Here is an 18,673-nt window from a genome sequence, read left to right as displayed (position 1 = left end):
AGCATAAGGGCGAGCATTGCTCATCTGTACAACGGAACTGGGAAACGCTCACAAGATCGCAAAGATTAACGGTGATAATCCAAGTAAAGCAGTTAGCACGCTGACACATAGTAGGTACTCAGCAAGTGAGCACTTACTTATGCTGTGTGAGTGTGAGTGTGTGTTGTTCTTAATAAGGCATCAAAAAACTACAGAATCTAAATAAGAGTGTCCCAGCTATTGCCACTGTGGGTTGGATTAGTCTTTGTTGGTGGGGAGCAGCGAGCGGGGGCGGCCATCTGGCACATGTAGGATGTTTAACAGCATTTCTGGCTTCTCCCCACTAGATGCCAGTAGGACACCACCGCCCCCCTGCCCCCAGGTGTGACAACCGAATTCTCTCCAGACAATGCGAAAGGTCCCTTGCAGTGGGAGAGAGAAGGGAGCAAAATTGTTCCCAGCTGAGAACCACTAATCTAAATCAATAGTCGGGTGAGGTGGAAAGTTCATTTGGAGGGTCCAGTGCCTAAAAAGATAGACTTTTCAACTTGTAAAGAACCCCGAGCAATGATGGACCCCCACCCCTACCCCGTGGCTATCAAGCCCCGCTGGACTGTCTCCAGGAAAGTAAGGGGTGGGGCAGGGAAGGGCACCAAATACACCTTGGCCTCGCCCAAATCAGGATTACAGCCTTTGAACTAAATTTCAGCACCTTCTCTGGTGACCACGGCAGAGAGGGCCTCTGCCCCCACTATGAATGCCATCCCCCAGGGGCAGCTCCACCAGGCTAACAGAGGGTGACTGGTCCCTGTGCGAGAAGAAGCCATACGGTCCTCCTCTGCACACAACAGGTTCAAGTGTGGTGACAAAGGCCAATCGATTCTGTCCTGTGCAATAAGCCACCCGACCTCAGCTCACCCAAGGGCTGCCACTGAACAACAGGCTATTTTTCCAAAACTTTTTATCCTCCTGAGTTCAGCTTTCAGAAATGGCACTGACAGTGCCCTGTGTTTTATTTTTCAAACGCCACCTTTTAAAGTTAATGAGAACCTGAGGGGTTGGTCGGTGGGGGAAAGCTATGGCCTCTGCATGCAGCATGAAACCGCAAAGCTGAGTTTTCACCAAATAAACTCTGCTTTTGTAAAATGCGCCACCGAGGCAGAGCTCAGTTTTGGCCTTGGCGGGGAGGTGAGCCGGCACAGCAGACAGGGGGTTAGTGCAGACAGAAAGGAGATACTCGGGGGCACCTGGGTGGTGGCTCAGTCGGTTAAGTGTCCAGCTCTTGATTTTGGCTCAGGTCATGATCGCAAGGTTCATAAGCCCCACGCTCTCAGCTCAGAGCCTGCTGGAGATTCCCCCTCTCTCTCTGCCCCTCACCCACTCACTCTGTCTCTCTCAAAATAAATAAATAAACTTTAAAAAAAAAAAAAAAAGAAAGAAAGAAAGAAGATACAGCAGTCTGGAAGCAGGACCCTCTTAGTAAACCTCACAGTGCAGGGCAGACATAAGGAATGGATAAACACCTGCTCAGGTATCAAACAGAATGAAATACGACAGCATTTTTGTGAACGTGAAGATTAATATCTCAGAATGAGAAACCGCAGCGCGTTTACTCTAACAATCTGTGTGCACAGTGTCTGCATCCATTTTCAAGGCATTTTCCCATCTAGTTTCTCATTGAATCCTCACCCCCACCATGAGGTTGTAGAGGTAATATTACTACCTTCACTTGGCAAAGGAGGGGACCAAATCTCTGAGGCTATGACTTTCACTCGGTCTTTCAATCCATTATTAAGTGGCTATAATTTGCCGGGTGCTTGCCCAAGTTGTGGGGTGTGGCCAGGTACTACGCCAGACGCTGTTCAAGCCTGGAGAGTCTTGAGGAATTTCTCAAGGAGAAGCATTACTGGCATTTGGGCAAGATGACTCTGATGGGCGGAAAGATTCCATCCTTTGCAAGATGTCTAGCATCCTTAGCCCTGCCAACGAGACTGATGTCATCGGTCCTAGAGACAATCAAGAGCATCCCGACACATTTCCAAACATGGGGGAGGGGACAACCCCCAACAGAGAGCCCCTACTACATATCCAGAGCAACAGATCTTAGACAGCCATGGCGCCTCAGTCCTCTCAATGTGACCTTGGATGAATGATATTCTCTATGCCTCAGTTTGCCCCCTTATAACATGTGATGATAACCGTGTGTACCTTGTAAGTTTCTTCTGCGAAATAACATATTAAAGACCTGGCCCAGGTCGACCTTCAGAAATAGTACTCAATAAATACCTGTATTATTTCTCTGGCTCGTCTCCTTCTATCTCTAAAGAAAGCCACTTTCTCAGGGAGGCCTCATCTGGGCATCCCCACTGCAAACTGCAGTCCCCAGGCTGCTTCGGTTTCATATCCTCCTTCCTTGCCTTACTGTCCTTCTGTAGCACTTGTCATCATCAAACACACTCTATGTTTTAAACATGCATTTGGTTATTGTGTCTTCCCCGAGGAGAATGTACCGCGAGGACATGCATTTTTGTCTGTGTCCCTGTCATATCTCCAGCCCCCCGAACAAAGCCTAACGCTTAACAAGCATTCAACAAAAACATCTTGAGTGATGTCCAATGGATACAGTAGGTGGCCAAGGTCCAAAAGCTGGTCTCTACACCGCAAATTCTGTGCTCTTTTCTCTATAGCGAATTCTGTGCTCTTTTCTCTATAGCGAATGACCACGGACGATGACAATAAAGGGAAACTGCGTCAACCGTTAAGAGATGTAAAGTGTGATATGACAATACTCCCTTGGAGGGGCCTTTGTGTCTTCCCCCTTCTAGGATTCTTTGAAGTTAACAGCTTCAGGCAGAAGCCCAGTCACCAGCCTGTTTCAACTTGAGTTGCCTTTGTGGGTTTTCTTCCCGAGGCTTTTAGGATAACCACTCACAAGACTGAAATGGACTTCAACCCCCACATTACCAGGTTTCTTTATCCCTACCCGTACCTGCCCGAGTCAGAAACGAACTTCAGGTGATACTGGAGATCTCAGTGCTACCTGTCCTCCTTACCTACAGTCACACTCGGACTCCCCACCACCAGACCAAGCACGAGGTTACTAGCACCCTGACCCAGAGTTGGCTGTGGCGGGCCTAGCGGTCACCGGTTACATTCGTGACAAGTCCAGACCTGGAGTTCCAAAGTCTAGTGGACACGAGGGCCCTGGGAAGGCAACGTTACGTCTTTCATTTATATTTAGTCTAACAAAAGAGCTTGAGTGTTGAAAATAGAAATCAACACAAACACTTCCATGTAACCCATCCTAACAACTCAACATGCCTTTTGTGAAACACGGGTGAGGGTGCCCGGGTGGCTCAGGTGATTCAGTGTCTGACCTTTGATTTCGGCTCAGGGGTCGTGGGACAGAGCCCCACGGCGGGCTCTGTGCTGAGTGTGGAGCCTGCTTTAGACTCTCTCTCTCGCTCTCCCTCTGCCCCTCTCCCCCACTCAATCTCTCTCTCTCTCCCTCTCTAAAGAAAAGAAAGAAACCCGGGTGTCATGAGGAGGACGACGGAGAGCCACAAAGTGAAGGGACTCTGTGGCCGTTTCCGTGATCTCATTGCTCCGGCCTATTTCACGGCTCGCCATTTACAACGAGTCGTAAGCAGAGGTACAGATTACATTATCTACTTTCACCTAAACCAATCCTCACAAAATGGAATGGAGGCTTAGAGAGATCCCAGCCAAGAAGCCACAGCGCACGAATACTCACAATGCACACACACTCCTCCGAGTCTCCATCTGCCACGTTACAAGGTAAAAAGGATCGCAGAATCGGAGTGCACAAGGTGTCAGCCAACAGCATTAACCAGAGGATAATGAACATGTGGTTTTACAATCACTACTCGTAGAAAGTTTAGAAAGACCCTTATGCTGGATATTTAGATGATGGTGGTAATGCATATAAATTATCTATAAACAAAACATATTGGGAATGACTCCTCAAGTATGGTTCACCAGTAGTGTGCCAATGTGTGGTTGACTACTGTGGATGTTTGCTCATCAGCCATTCCACTACCCCTTCTTCTAGAAGGCCTTCTTACGCTGCAAAAGCCATACTTGGCCAGGCTTTCTTGAAGCCAGGGTTCTGGCTGTGAATTTGGTTTTCCCAAACAGAAGCACTCACTCAAGACTTAGAAAGCAGACGTGAGGGGCACCTGAATGGCTCAGCTGGATGAGCATCTGACTCAGGTCATGATCTCACAGTTCGTGAGTTCGAGCCCTACCCTGGGCTCGACGATGACGGTGTAGAGACTGCTTGGGATTCTCTCTCTCTCTCTCTCTCTCTCTCTCTCTGCTCCTCCCCCACTTGCATTCTCTCTAAATACATACATACATACATATACTTAAAAAAAAAAAAAAAGACATGAGTCAGAGACCAACTTCCTGCCTTCTGGGCGGTTTTGCCGCAGGCTAATGTGGTGATGGGGACAGGAGAGGTTTTACAACAGCATTACATGGTCCTCCCTCTGTCCTTCTGAGTGTCAAGAGGCAGCTGCAGTGGGGAATCATTCCAACTCTGGAACCAGGATTTCTGACCCCTGGTTCTCAGTAGCCTCAGTTTGTTCTCAGACTCAGGAGTTCCGGGACAGTCTTGGAGACAGACAGCCGCACTCCTAAGGGGTCGGTTTGGAGCAGCCAATATAGATTTGCTTACAAATAATTACATGTACTATCAGCTGGGGCTCCTTCCTGCAGGCCCAGCGGAGAGTCCTATGCCTCCAGCTGCCCCCAGCAATTTCATAAGCACCAGATCCCCTCCATTAAATACCCTCTGCTTAAAATACTTAGACCATTTTTTAGTTCCAGCTCTGAACTCCGAATCCTAGTAGAGCAGGAGAGCAGAGAGATTTAGAGGACAAATGGAAGAGACCACCCGGAAGCTGTGTGGGCCTGGCAAAGCAGCCCAGCTCTTCCCTCTGGGCTCTAGACATTCAGGTAAGGAGGGGACAGGAGGGAACAGGTGTCTTTGAGATGAAATGTTTACTCTTGTTTACTCTTGAAATGTTTACTCTTGAAATGTTTCCGAAGGACTTCTGGGCCAACCTCAGAGACAGAATCCGTGCCCTGATAAATCTAAAGAAGAAGGCACGCACGCGAACAAACAACTACATTTCTAAAGGGCCAGAGAAATTATAAAGGCCACGTGAGCTCGATGGCCATGAAAGAAACTAAAATCCACACTGTGATTATCTCCCCAAGAAACGTCTACACCTATTTCTGTTGGAACTTCCAGGATCGAGCCCTGGGTTAAATAAGTCACTTCGCCACCCTTCCCATTCGGGCTCTTCCCGACCCCTATCAGTTAACGTAAGAGAGATATGAACTGCAAGCCCCAAGCCTCTGAAAATGGGTACGAGCTCCCCCAGGCAGAGCAGAAAAGGCTTATGGGCCTACGTGCTGGCCAAGCCTTCACGAAGCCCACAGTCAGGGCTGATCAGGCACTTCTGGGCCCTCACCGGGAGCCCGCGTCTTAGGGGGATGCCTTTTCCCATCACCTTACTAAGGTCACGGGGTGTGCCGTGGTTTGCAAAAAGTACCTTCCCAATTTACAGAGGTGGCCGCCTCCGAGGGCATCAACTCTAAGACAATGGCCACTCTGAGTCCCAATGAGAAAGAACAAGCCTGGCCACAGAAGCATGGCACGTTGCCAAGAAGCCATCGATGACGACACCGTCAAAGTTCATCGCTACGAAATTGCGAAAAAAATGAGTCTCTCAGAATGGAGGGAATACGGTAATTGATGGGGTTAGGGAGCAGAGGAGCCCCGCCCCAGGACCCAGGCCTTCCACGTCCAAATCACCAAGCCCCCAACCCAGTCCCTCTCTACGCCCTTACTGAGTGCCCGCAGAAGTCAGGGTGCGACCGCGCTTTGTAGTCGTGAATGCCATGGATCGCACCCCGAACGTTTTGTTGAAGACTTTCCCAACACCAGTTCCGTTAAAATGTTTCTCAAATCTCTTTTACCACTTTGTGGTCTAGTGGGGGGGTGCGGGGGCGGGGTGAGGAGACACAGGATTAGTGCGGTGACCGCTTTACCAAAGCGCAGGACCAGCTGCCCAAAGATAAAGGTGCAAGTAAGAAGCTTCCTCACCTCCCGCCCAGCCTGCCCCAGACCCCGCAGCACACTCTGCTCCGGGCCCCTTCCCTCTGCTTTGAACACTCAGTGCTGCCTGTCTGGCAAGTTCCCACCTCAGGGGCAGGCCTCTGCTGCTCTAGGCCTGGGACATTCTCCCTGGGATGGACACGTGGATGGCTCCTTCCCTTCCCTGAGGTCTCTGCTCTCCAAGGTCATCCCACCAGTGGCATTCCCTAATTACCTTTATATTCAATTGCAAGCCCCGCCCCCCATCTATCTCTCCCTGCTTTGTTTTTCTCCACACCACCTGACAGGCCTACTTTTTTTTTTTTTTTTTTACTTCTGCATTTGCTTCAAGTCTGGCTTTAAGTTCCCTGGGGGCCAAAATCCATACTGAATCCCTCAAGTGCCTAGACCCACCTCCGGGGCCTGGCACCGAGTAGAAGAGAGAAAGACAAGAGGCCGAGAAAAAAAAAAAGCACAACTCAGCTTGTAAATTCTGATCAATCATATTTGATCTCAGATGCGTCAAATAAGTTTCCGGGAATTTTTAATTGATAGATCAGACTATTCAATGACCTCAGAGGAAGATGTGCCTTCCTCCTCACTTGTGATAAAGACAGGGTCTCGAAATTCAAGAGAAAAAGAAACGAAAAAGAAAAAAATGAGTAAGCAAACAATGCTGGTTTTTCCAAGAATTTGGACTTACATGCCTGCTGACGATGACTTTCACAAGGCCTTTTTCACCTACCCTCCCCAGGTTAAGGAGGTGGGTCTTGTGGGTGGATTTTAAGAGGGGGAAACGGTGGGGCCTGAACTTGTAAGTGTTTGACTTCCTGTTTTTAAACGGCTGTGCTGATAGAGCTGGTCATGAGCAAAATGGCTCTCCAACCAGATAAATCTAAACCGCAGCCCCCACTGCTGCAGGATGGATCCCCACGTCCCCTGCCCCACGGACATCTCCAGCCACCCCTCCGCTGACCACCACTTTTATTTCAGAAAGCAATGAAATGAGAGCTCCTGAGCAGTGGCTGTAACTGTTGGAGGGAACTGCCTAAGTGTATCTGTCTCATCTTAATGCGGCCATGACAATGCCTCACTGAGGTGCAAACGTTTCACCCACCAAAGGGAGTCCCCATACTGGACAGGTCTTAGCCTTCAGTTATTTAACGCTGCTTTCAGGATTCATAACAGTCTCCTATTTGAGACCCTCCTGCTGCCTTTGCAAAAGGAAACGCCAGAGAGATAACCTAAGAACCGGCCCTACAAACCGGTGAGTCCAAATTCATTTCATGTATAAGCAAAAAGATTCGTGTGCAGTTTTAAAAAAAGTAATAAAAATGATACAGGACTGACATCCTGCAAAGTGGGGCGGGGGGCGGAGGGGGGGGGGGATGGCAGAGACATATGCAAATCTATAGATTAAAAAGGTTGAGGTTAAATGTTGTCTTTAAACATAATAACTAGTCACCATAATGATGCACTTGTCTAAAATACATCAAAACAGGTACAAACGGCATGATATAATCTCAACTTTTTTTTAACATATATATTCTATAATACATAGAATAAAGCACCTGTTGCCTCTGGGTGGTGGAATACTAAATGATGGTTTCTCTTCTACACTTCCTAAATTTCCTAAAATGAGCACATATTATGTTTACAATTAGATTAAGATCATCACACAAAAGCACTGCACATTCAATCTAATCAAGTACAAGTACAAAGGGGTAACCCAAGAAGTCTTTATTTTTTTTTATTTTTTATTTTTTTTTAAATTTTAACATTTATTTATTTTTGAGACAGAGAGAGACAGAGCATGAACGGGGCAGGGCCAGAGAGAGGGAGACACAGAATCCGAAACAGGCTCCAGGCTCCGAGCCGTCAGCACAGAGCCCGATGCGGGGCTCGAACTCACGGACTGCGAGATCATGACCTGAGCTGAAGTCGGCCGCTCAACCGACTGAGCCACCCGGGCGCCCCAAGAAGTCTTTAAATAAAGGGTATAATCTTTCAATACCTTCGACCAAGGCAAAGAAATCCCAGGCAACAGTGAAAGTAAACATACGGCAGGAGGAAAAAAAAGAGAGGAAGAGAAAGAGAGAGAAAAGGCTTTCTCCTCCGCAGGCTTCTCTTCTTCGAACAGGAGATTTCGAACAAAATCACAATCCTAGGGAGCGACACAAAAGGAAGGTTCGGAGGAACTCTCTTCACACACTGGGCACAAATGCAGCCCCGGGGGCCTCCTCCGCTTTGCCTTGCGGAGCACAGCTCCATCAAAGCCCAGCTGTCCGGGGCAGGTAGGCAACACAGTTTACTGTACAGGACGCACATTTACAGGACGCATTTGCTGATGGACTCGAATGTGTGCAGAAACCGCTAGCATGTGGCTCCATCCTCACCCACTTCAGGGGCTGCTCACACCCACAAAAGGGGTTTGTGCTGTGGACGGGTTTCTTTGAGTCAGTGGCGAATGGAGGCCAAGCTCCCCCAGTACCCAGGACACCGAGCAGTGCCCCAACTGCCTCATACCTCGGGGCAGCAAATCTAGGCCGCGGGGAATGCTCCACCTGGGGTACAAAGACTTAAACCAAATCCATGTGTGCGGGGGCCCTCAGAGACCAGGAAGGCAGGGAAGGGTGCCCACCACACGGACCCAGACTCACAGACACAGCATTGTCGGCAAGGCTTGATAACGTTCCTGAAGACCAGAGAAGCGGGTCTTCTGGAGCTGAGCTATTCGTGCTTTTCCCCAGCAAATATTTTATTAGGAACCTACTATGTGTCAGGCACTGCGTAAAACACTGGGATTAGGATGGGGCTAAAACCTGATCCCAGGGTGCCTGGCTGGCTCAGTCGGTAGAGCGTGCGGGACTCTTGATCTTGGGGTTGTAAGTTCAAGCCCCACACTGGGTGTAGAGATGACTAAAAAATAAAATCATGGGGCACCGGGGTGGTTCAGTCAGTTGAACACCAGACCCTTGATGCTGGCTCAGGTCACAATCCCGTCATGGGACCGAGCACACACCCCGCACCCCCCCGACCCCCCCCCATCAGCCTCTGAGCTAAGCATGGAACCTGCTTAAGATTCTCTCTCTCTCTCTCTCTCTCTCTCTCTCTCTCTCTCCCCCTCCCTCTGCCCTCTCCCCACTCATGCACAGACTGTGCACACACTCTCTCTCTTAAAAAAAAAAAAAAAAAATTAAAAAAAAAAAAACTGACATAAACAAGGACTATAACTCAGATGTCAGAGATCTAAAGAAAGCTGCCTTACTGACAAAGCCCACTTCTCCTGAACCCTCCAACCAAATTAAAGATCAACTACTCAAGTTTATGAATTGCTTGGGAACTAGAAAAGTACAGAAGACAATGGGCCCCAGATTAGAATCCGAGGGAGAGACAGCCAGCCCTCCCATCGCCAGCTGTCTCCTTTCTTTTTTCTCCCCCACCTCTCACACTCCAGGTGTTCTCAAGGTACCGATGAAGCCCGGAATCCATTTCTTTCGGAATACTATTTTTCTATTTCAGATACAGGAATGTGGAACTCCTACCGGAGGGCTCCAAATTTTTAGCGACAATCTGTGCCATGGCGTGGTCCCTTATGCCTCTCCCCGGGTGATCTTTCAAGACTGAAACTGCACAGCCAGGCCAAAGGATCATCCCACCAATGACCCCAAATCCTCAAAGAAGCAAAGATCCAGCTAAGTTTTAAAGAAATTCAAAGTAGTAGAAAAGATTTAGCATCAGCTGTCGTCAACCGTGAAGTTTAATAAGATGGGGGGGGGGGGGAGAAAGGAACATGTTTAATATTGATTTCGAAGCATATTTTTATGGCCCATATCATAATAAACTGATGGCACGGAGTTTTCGTGGAACCATACGTAATTCAACATAAGGAAGACCTCTCAATTGGACCATCTTCAGTTGCACATTCAATAGAAGGTATTGACAGTGGAACTTGCTATGGGCTGGGAAAACATGTCAGGAGAGAACACTCATACAGATATGAATAATAAGCAAATGCCATTTCTTAAAAGGAAATGGGGCCAGGAAGGGAAGCGAAGGATGAGAGCAGAGGACAAGCTTCTTCCTGGTGTCTCTGGTTAAAAAGTTATTTCCGAATTCTCAGACAAGAAAAGGCATCGGCTGCATGAAAACCATGGCGAGTGGGGGTATTATCAGTACCTGGACGACTAACAGGTACGGAGAAGTTCAAGTGCATTCCGCATGGAGACTAATATCCGTCCTTGTCCTTGGCATTTCTGCAGAGAATTACCCGGCATGTTCTGTCCAGGCAAAATTTTAAGCGGCCTAAACACGTATCTGAAGTCTAGACCAAACCCCTGGGCCCTTTGTTTAAACTGGTTGAGCCCCAGTGCACTTGCACGGCACCCAGTCTCCCAGTCTCTGGGGCGGAGTCTGGCCTGGCCTCCAGGATGCTGCTGTCTGTCTGGCCTTGCCCACTGGAACCACCGCACCGGCTGCCCAGAACATAAGCGAGGTCCATTTTTAAATTCCCTTAGAAGTTTCCCAACCACCGGTCTGGGTGAGGAGACAAACACGGCTGCAGTTTGCTGACATGAAACTAAAAATACCCAACTGCAAACAAAAGCCATCTTTTACAAGGCTGGGTCGGATGTCCTGAGGTTACCAGTGGTAGCGTCAGACCATATCCTTGGCCGCCTGAACAACTGCTCCAGGGCGAGCCGGGCAGAGGGGCCGCTCAGTCCCCGACGCTGTCAAGGAATCTCACACCCGCAGCCCTGCCTGATTGATGGAAAGAACAGCTTTATTCCTCTGCCACCCACCCAAACGCAAGCTAGAAGAATTCGGGGCTGCGTCTGCTGAAAGTGTTAGATACATACACACTGAAAGGAGAACGCGGGAGGCAAAAGAGAAAAAAAACCAACCCCATTTCCCTGGAAGGAAATGTGTTTCCAACTCCCTCCTTGCAATTATAAAAGCAAATTATTGCTGTGGCTGTACTGAGAAAGGCAACTCGGAGGCGTAAAAAAAAAAAAAAAAAAGAAAAAAGAAAAGAAAAGAAAAAAAGGAAGAAAGCAAAAAGGATTTCGGAGCCAATGTGGCCCAGTGGGAGCCGGCCGGGGGTGAGGTGGGGGGTGTGGATACCACGGCTCCCCGGGCCGAGCCGCGTCACCCCGAAGCCTCCTCGGAAGGCTTTTGTACCTGTTGGGCTTCGGGGCCGAGCAGTGAACCCCCGGCCGCCGCGCTCGAGGGCGCCCCTCCCTCCCCAGGTCCCAAACTTTCCTTAGCGCCTTTTGGAAGGGGCGAGCCTCGATCCTCCCCCAGTCCAGATTTCAGATGTGTAACTTGCCTAAGCTACAGAGGGCTGGGGGAGGGGCTCACTGCCACACGCCCCGGGGCCCTCCGGGGGACTTCAGAGGTTCGGAACCCAGGAGAGGGGCAAGCAACCTGACGGTCAGTCCAGGACCGGGCCAAAGTTTCCTCCAAAACTGCTGCGGCCAAGGCGTGACCCAGGAGCAGTGACCAGCGCAGGGTCGGGAGAGCCGTTGGGGTGGGGGCGCGGGGTGAAGCAAGCCCCAGGACACCAGCCGCAAGGTCAATGAGGAGCCAGACCCCGGGGGCAAACGAGGGGCGCCTGGCCCCTTCCCCAACCTAGTGGAGAGGCAGTGCGGGGCACCAAGCCTCTCCCCACACCTCTGCGCGGCGCTGAGCCCCGGACACGTGGGAGCCTGAGCCTCAGGCTCCCCAGCAGGGACTGGAGACTTCGCCGGGGCGCACACCCTTAGCCCCCAAGCCCCCAACCCAAGGAAAAGGCAGCGCGCCCAGGCGCAGGGCGGCCGCCTCCCGGCGCCTCTTTCATCCACGGATCGCTGCATCCGCGGGGAGTTGCATTCTCTTCAAACCGGCCCCCCACGTCAGCAGCTGCCCACAACCTCTCTACCTTGCTCTGCTACCTCGCAGACAGACAAGAGACACAAAGAAAAAAGGGAGGAAAAAAAAACCGCTCCCCCTTGCTTCCATCCTCCAGCCTGGAGCCGGGAGGAAGAAGAGGAGAGAGAGCACGTCTTCTCTCCTCCTCTCCATCCCGACTCGTCCTGTCCGGGCAGCAAGGAGTCCCGAGGTGGCTGAGGGAGAAGAGGTAAGGTTGGAATAGGCAGAAACCAGGCGCCAGCGAGCGAGCGAGAGCGCGAGAGAGAAGAAAATATCCAACAAAACCACGCTAACGCGCCCCCTACCTGGGTGCAACATACTTTGGAAATAGAAGATGACCAGGATAAAGGATCCCAAGCAAGTGGCCAGCACCATCCGGCAAATTCTGTTCATCCTCATCACTTCCAGCAGCGCCGGCTTCATGGCTTTGTCCTGGCTGCGGGGACCGGGGTGTCCGGGAGGCGCGCCCGGGGCGCAGGAGCCGGGACCCTGCCGCGCGGAGCGGAGCCCGGGAGGCGCAGGGCAAGGGCTGGGCAGGGCTCGGGAGGGGGACGATCGGGAGGGCTTCGCGGCCGCTCTCGGAGCCCCCAGCCCCGGGCAGGGGTACGGAAGGCGCCGGAGTTGCTCTGGAAGTGCCGAGATGCGTGGACCCGCCGGCTGCGCGCTCCTGCTCCTCCCGCTGCTCCTCTTCGCCTCCCCGCCGCCGCCTCCGCTCCCGCCGGCGGCCGCCGCTGCCTCCTCGCGGGCCGGGCGGCTGGGGTGCGAGCGCTGGTGGTGCCGCCGCCGCCGCCGCTGCTGCGCTGGCCGCTGTGGCTGTCGGACGGGCCCCCTCCCTCCGCTCCAAAGGCTACTTCATTGCGCTCCAATGATCTATATATTCCGGGCTGGGTTTTACCAAATGCAACTCGCAGCCCCCGGCGAGGGGAGGGCGCCCGCGGAGAGCCGGGAGGAGGGAGGGGCCGGACCGCCGGGGCGGAGCGTCGCGCTCCCCCCGCCCCTACCCGGGAATTGGTCGCGTCCAGCTGTTTCCCGGGGAGTGCGGAGAGCGCGCCGCGCTCCCGCAGGGTCCCAAAAGCCCTCAGTCCCCGGCCGGGCTCGGCCGCCGTCTGGAGGTTGTGTCAGCGTTTCCATGACAAAACCCGGAGGAAAAAAAAAATGCGAATCAAATCGCCTCGGTGCTGCCACCCACTCCTGCCGGCGTTCGTGGAGGGAAGTGGCAGGGAGCGAGTCGGGCACCGAGAGCGTAAAGGGGGCTGGTGGTCCGCGATTGTTTAAAATCCCTGGACGAGGTGATGGAGAAGTTGCCCCTGAGCCCCCAGGGAGCGAGTGCCCTTTAGCCGAAGCTCCAAACGGGCGGTTTCGTTTTTTCTTTCAAACCACTCCCGGGCTCGAGCGACGCTTTGGAAAGGGGTTAGAAACGGCTGACTTGGGGGTCAAGGTTAGGGAAACTGCACTACCCGCAGGGGTCTGGCGACCGCCGAGCTTTCCCGGAGATTTGTGCAGAGTCTCTCCCTCAACAAGGCAAAAGGGACTGGCTTGCGGATTTTAAAACTCTGGCTTCCCGGAGGGTAGAGCTCCCTCCAGATTCTCCCAAGTGCACACGAGTCCCAGAGGGTGGAAGAGAGAGGTGGCCCCCACGAAGTCACCGTCAGCCGAATTCAAACAACTGATGGAAAAATCCAGCCGGCCTTAGCACTGGCAGGTAAATGGAAAGATGGCGTTGTTTTCCTGCATTGTGGGAAGTAATTTACAGTTTCCAACCCCTTGCATTTAAGTTGGTTAACAATCGATCAAGTGGATACAGGCTAATAGTGCAGACGTCAGTGGCTCACCTACCCCGTTCTAACTTTTGAAAATCGGCGACTACGACGGTCTACTTAGCTACCACCCAACATTGAAGACCTTGTTCTTCTGCCCTTCATGGTTTCTGTAAGCAAAGAGATAGGGGCTGTCATATTTTTTTAATTTTCCTTGTAAGTTTACTTTGGGTTTTTTAAAGTTAAAGGACTATTTAAATTCCAACAATTATATTTACGGGGGCGGGGGAGGGATGTCATTGTAAAGACTACTTTTGTGTCATATTATCAAATTATTACTGCTATTAACTCAATAATGAAATAAGAATATGTCTTCCGATGCCACTCAGATAATAGGCATTTGATAAATACTTATTGGGTCTGAATGCAAGGGGCATTACCCTCTTCTCAATACATCAGAGACACAACTTGTAAATAGACACATGCAGTGAAACCTGCGTGGACAACCTCCAGAGTTTTCCTCCAGAGCCACGTGATAGGGAAAGTAACAAAGTCAGCAGCCTTGCCTTTGATTACAGAAGATAATCAATGACAGCACAATATTTATGTAACTGGTCTGTACTGTATTAATTTGTAGTCACTTGTGAATGAGCTGCTTGCTAAAGGCTGCGGAGCTGAACAAGCTCCGGAGCAAAGCCACTCTTCAGTGATTCTCCCCACAGGAGCCTGGGAATGGGAGTTGAACACATGGCCACCCACCCCAACCAAGGCAGGGATTCTTTGCAGGGAGCATGGTTAGATGAGCACTTGCCACACTTCGCCTAGAATGTCAGGCTCTCATTTAACTCCCGGGTTTTACAGAGCAGGGAGGGGTCACCCACCTGGCCTCTGGCCTTCCAGGGCAGAGCCCACACTGTACTTGGACAAAAGTCTGGACATGCATAAGGCAGTCTGGGAAGTCACAGAGCCAAGGGAGAGATCAGAGGTGCATCTCTGGTGGGTCATGGAGGGCTGAGTTGGCCCACATGGTGGAGAAGGTGGAGAGCCGTGCCCAACGTCCATTTTTGCATTCCCACAATCAGTCAAGAAGTGGCCCAAGCGTACAGTGAGGGGTAAGGCTATGTAGGTAAACTACCACCTCTTCCAAGAAGCCTTCCCTGATTTCTTGCCTGAAATAGCTTCTTTCCTCTTTGGTGCTCTGAGCACTAGGTCCAAACCACTCTTGGGCCACTGTACCCACTAGGCTGGGTTTTCCTCACCTCTGTCTCTCTCTAGTCCTCAGCTTAATGACTGGCACTGGGTAGGTACAGATAAGTCAGAGATGGACAAGTAATGCCTTCTTGGGCTACAAAGTTAGGTTAGATCACCTCTGAAGTCCACAGGGAAGGTCAGTGCTAATGGCCTGTGATTACGCACATTAGGGGGGAGGGAAAAGGTTCTATTTGTCTCCCTCATCACACTGTAAACTTCCCTACGTGGAGCGGGGTCATTGTTTTCTGTAGGTTGCTAGTCTCACAAAACTTTGTCACCTCTTTCACTCATGCTACATGCTGCATACTGAGCAGATAAAGCATGGTGTTGACTGATAAGACTGAGGAGAAGGGAGAAGATGTGATATTTTGAACTTTGAAGCAAGGATACGGAAGGACTGCCTGTCAAATCGGGGTTTTTGTTTTCCCAACGTAGCAGTCAGGACAAGCCAGGTTAGGCTGCAGTGAAAACCGAGTCCCAATTTCGGAAGCTTAAGGCTCCCACCTCACTCCAGCTCACTCTACCACGCCTGCTGTGGGCCAGCAGCCGTCCGTGTGGCATTTTTCGAGGAGGCTGAAGCAGCCCCCACCTGGAACCATGCTGGTTGCAATGCCTGAGGAGAGAACGTCTCTGGGAGGTCTCGCCCGGGCAACTCAGCGAAGCACGCAGAAGCAGCTCGCGTCACTTCTGCTCATCGTCTATCGGCCAGAACTGCTCACAGACTGGTCCACATCAGAAGAGGTCAGAGCCTAAAGCATTTCAGGAACAGTCTTTCTGGCTGCAACCCCCAGTTGCTCTTCAGATCTCCTTTTCCCTTATGTTTCTGATTCCCTTTTACCCCGAGCACTCTTGCACACCAGCACTGTTCTCATCCCGGGACCTGGCTAAACCCTGGTGGAACGTTAGGCTTGAGACTTACTCTCCGGATGAAAACAACAGGCAAACAAAACCGGGGCCTGTCCGTTTCAAAGGCTGGTGTGGTCCTGAAAAACGTGTTGAGGAGACAAGTTCTATTTGGACGGATGCTCTTGGAAAACTCACAGGTGAGGGAAAAATAGACGGGAAATCACGATTCCAGCTTGTGTGTGCCGTCAGCAGTGAACCGCCGGGTATTTACCAAGCCCTCCAATACCTGCAGGCAGGGCTCTGCCTCGCTCCTGTGGACTACGCCTTCAATGGACTGTCTTAAGACCTTGCACAACTGGCGGCATGACCCTTTCTGCACTTGGTCGGAGAGGGGAGTGGGCCCAGGGCAAGGGCAGACAGAGAGCTCTTTAGTATCCTGGGGAAAGGGGGGCTTGTCTTCTGCCAACATCAGCCAGGGGCCCCAGACTGGCTCCTCCGAGGACTGGCCTTGCCCGTTTGCATCTCTCTGGCACCACGGGCACAAAGTACGCTCAGTTAACCAGAGCACAGTAAATATTTGTGGAGCAGAATCAAAACCACTTGCCCACAGCATGTGGCGATCTTAGGTGCAGATTTTCTACAGGTAGGTAAACCACAAGTACACAAGTGGGTTACTCATGACATGCCTCTGAGAGCAGACTCTTCTTCGCAGGCTTTTTAGACCAAGGTGGGGACGAGAGACAGGAAGAGAGGGGATGGGAGAAGGGGAAGAGACAGAGAAGGAGAAAAGGAGAGAGCAAGGAAGAAGAGGAGGGAGACGGGTGGGGGAAAGAAATACGCGTCATTATTCTGCTCACTGTCTGATGCTACCTTTGCCCTCTGCCCAGTTTAGGGCCCCAGAGGCTCGTCTCCTTCCCTTCTGGGGGGAAAGAGGGCCGATGGACCCTAGGACACTCCCCATTCCCGGTGCCCCCTGCATGGCCTCACCCACCCTCCCCACCCACACGTGGCACAGAAACCAGTTCCTGATCTGCTCCTCTCTCCAGGGGGCCCTGCCCGACTCCCAAACTCCCATCCAGATGACCTGGAAGGAAGCTCTCCAGCTCCAGTGTGATGGCTTCGCTCCCTCTGCCCGCCCCCATGCCCAACTCAGGGGTTGTGGCAGTGGAAGCCCCCCTTTGCAGGGCTCCCTCGGGCTGGGCCATGTTCCAGGCACTAGATATGTCTCCCCTCACCCCCTCCCTCCAGATGGGGGACATTACTACCCGCCCCCAGCCTGAGGGATTTGATAAAGGCTTTTCTTGCAGAAAAATGTAACAGTAGGAGAGAGAGAATGCCAGGGAGAAAAGGGAGAGCTTTGGGGGAGATTCCTGAAGGGAAGTGAGAGTGCCCTCCCATCCTATGCCCTGGGAGGCAGAGGGAATCTGTACCAGGGGAAGCAGGAACCTGGCATGGTGGCCCCTGTGTCACCAGGGATTCCAGGGCCCCACGCATGGCATGAAAGTCACAGAGCCGCTGACCTGAGGGAGCTTGGAGGACAAGAGCAGCAGATGACAGGTGACCAGTGTGACCAACGCAGGACCAGAAGGGACTCCGATGCTTTTGTGCCAGGGCCAGATGAAGACACTGAAAACTTTACGATTTCTCACTCCCACATGTAATTCAAAATAGAAATCATATCAAGGCAGAAAATACATTTGAAGAGGGCCAAGAAAGATCAATTTTTTTTTTCTGATGTTTTTTCTCGCGGCTTTAACACACAAATAAAACCTATTCATTCTTAGGTGTATGGTTTGCCGAGTTTAGGTAACTACAAACGGTATATAACCTCCATCACTGCGATCAGGATGCAGAACATTTCCGGGGTCCGGGCAGTTCCCCCTCGTCCCGCAGCCGTCCGTCTCCTGCCCAGATGCTCGCTCTAGGCAACCACTGATCATCTTTCTTCCACCACGGTTTTGCCTTTTCTAGAATTCTATGGCTCTATGTGGCCTGCCATGGCTGGCTTCTTCCACTTAACAAAATTATTTTGAATATTCACCTTAACATGCAGTTCCTTTTTCATTGCTGAGTAGTATTCCATAGTGTAGATTCATATCGCAATCATCCGTCCAGAGGTTGACAGACATTTGCATTATTTCCAGTTTTGAGCCAATATGAATAGCACTGCAAAGAACATTTGCATGCAAGTGTTTATGCGAACAAATGTTTTCATTAATCCTGGGCACATACTAGGATGCTTTTTTTAAGTAGGCTTCATGCCCAGCCTGGAGCCCAGCATGGGGCTTGAACTCACAACACTGACCGAAGACCTGAATTGAGATCAAGAGTCAGACACTCAATGGTCTGAGCCACCCAGGTGCCCCGTACTAGGACCCTTTATAGGACATGGCCTGCCTCTCCTCCAAAGTGACTGCTGTGCCCCCAGATCCCTCAAATCCTCTTCAATACATAGTGCTGTCAGTCTTTTTAACCTTAGCCACCCGGACTATGTAACGATCTCTCATGTTAGTCTTAACTGCCTGTCTGTGATGACTAGTGATGCCGAACATCTTTCCATGTGTTTCTTTTTTTTTCTTTTTTTTTTAGAGAGAGTGGGGGAGGAGGGCAGAGAGAGAGAGAGAGAGAGAGAGAGAGAGAGAATCCCAAGCAGGCTCCACGCTCAGCACGGAGCCCAATGTGGGGCTTGATCCCACAACCCTGGGATCATGACCTGAGCGGAAATCAAGAGTCAGACACTCAACCGACTGAAACACCCAGGCACCCCTTCCATGCATTTCTTAATCATTCATAAATCTTCTGT

At 51.2% G+C, this 18,673-nt stretch overlaps 1 protein-coding gene across 4 annotated transcripts in view; it reads right to left on the bottom strand.

The window, feature by feature from the left end:
• The window catches only part of CHST11 (carbohydrate sulfotransferase 11), a 265,153-nt gene extending 251,968 nt beyond the window's left edge, over positions 1–13,185 (bottom strand). The window contains exon 1 of one of the 4 annotated variants that reach the window (XM_060656559.3): positions 12,322–13,185. In XM_060656559.3, coding sequence (XP_060512542.1) covers positions 12,322–12,439 — 118 coding nt within the window. In that variant the 5' untranslated portion in view covers positions 12,440–13,185. The remainder of the gene's footprint in view (positions 1–12,321) is intronic. The other 3 variants (XM_060656560.3, XM_060656561.3, XM_060656562.3) reach the window with 3 other exon arrangements.
• Positions 13,186–18,673: the final 5,488 nt, after the last annotated feature.

Source organism: Panthera onca, chromosome B4 (assembly GCF_046562875.1).
Source record: "Panthera onca isolate mPanOnc1 chromosome B4, mPanOnc1 haplotype 2, whole genome shotgun sequence".
Lineage (NCBI taxonomy): Eukaryota > Metazoa > Chordata > Mammalia > Carnivora > Felidae > Panthera > Panthera onca.
This window is presented reverse-complemented; position numbering and strand designations above follow the sequence as displayed.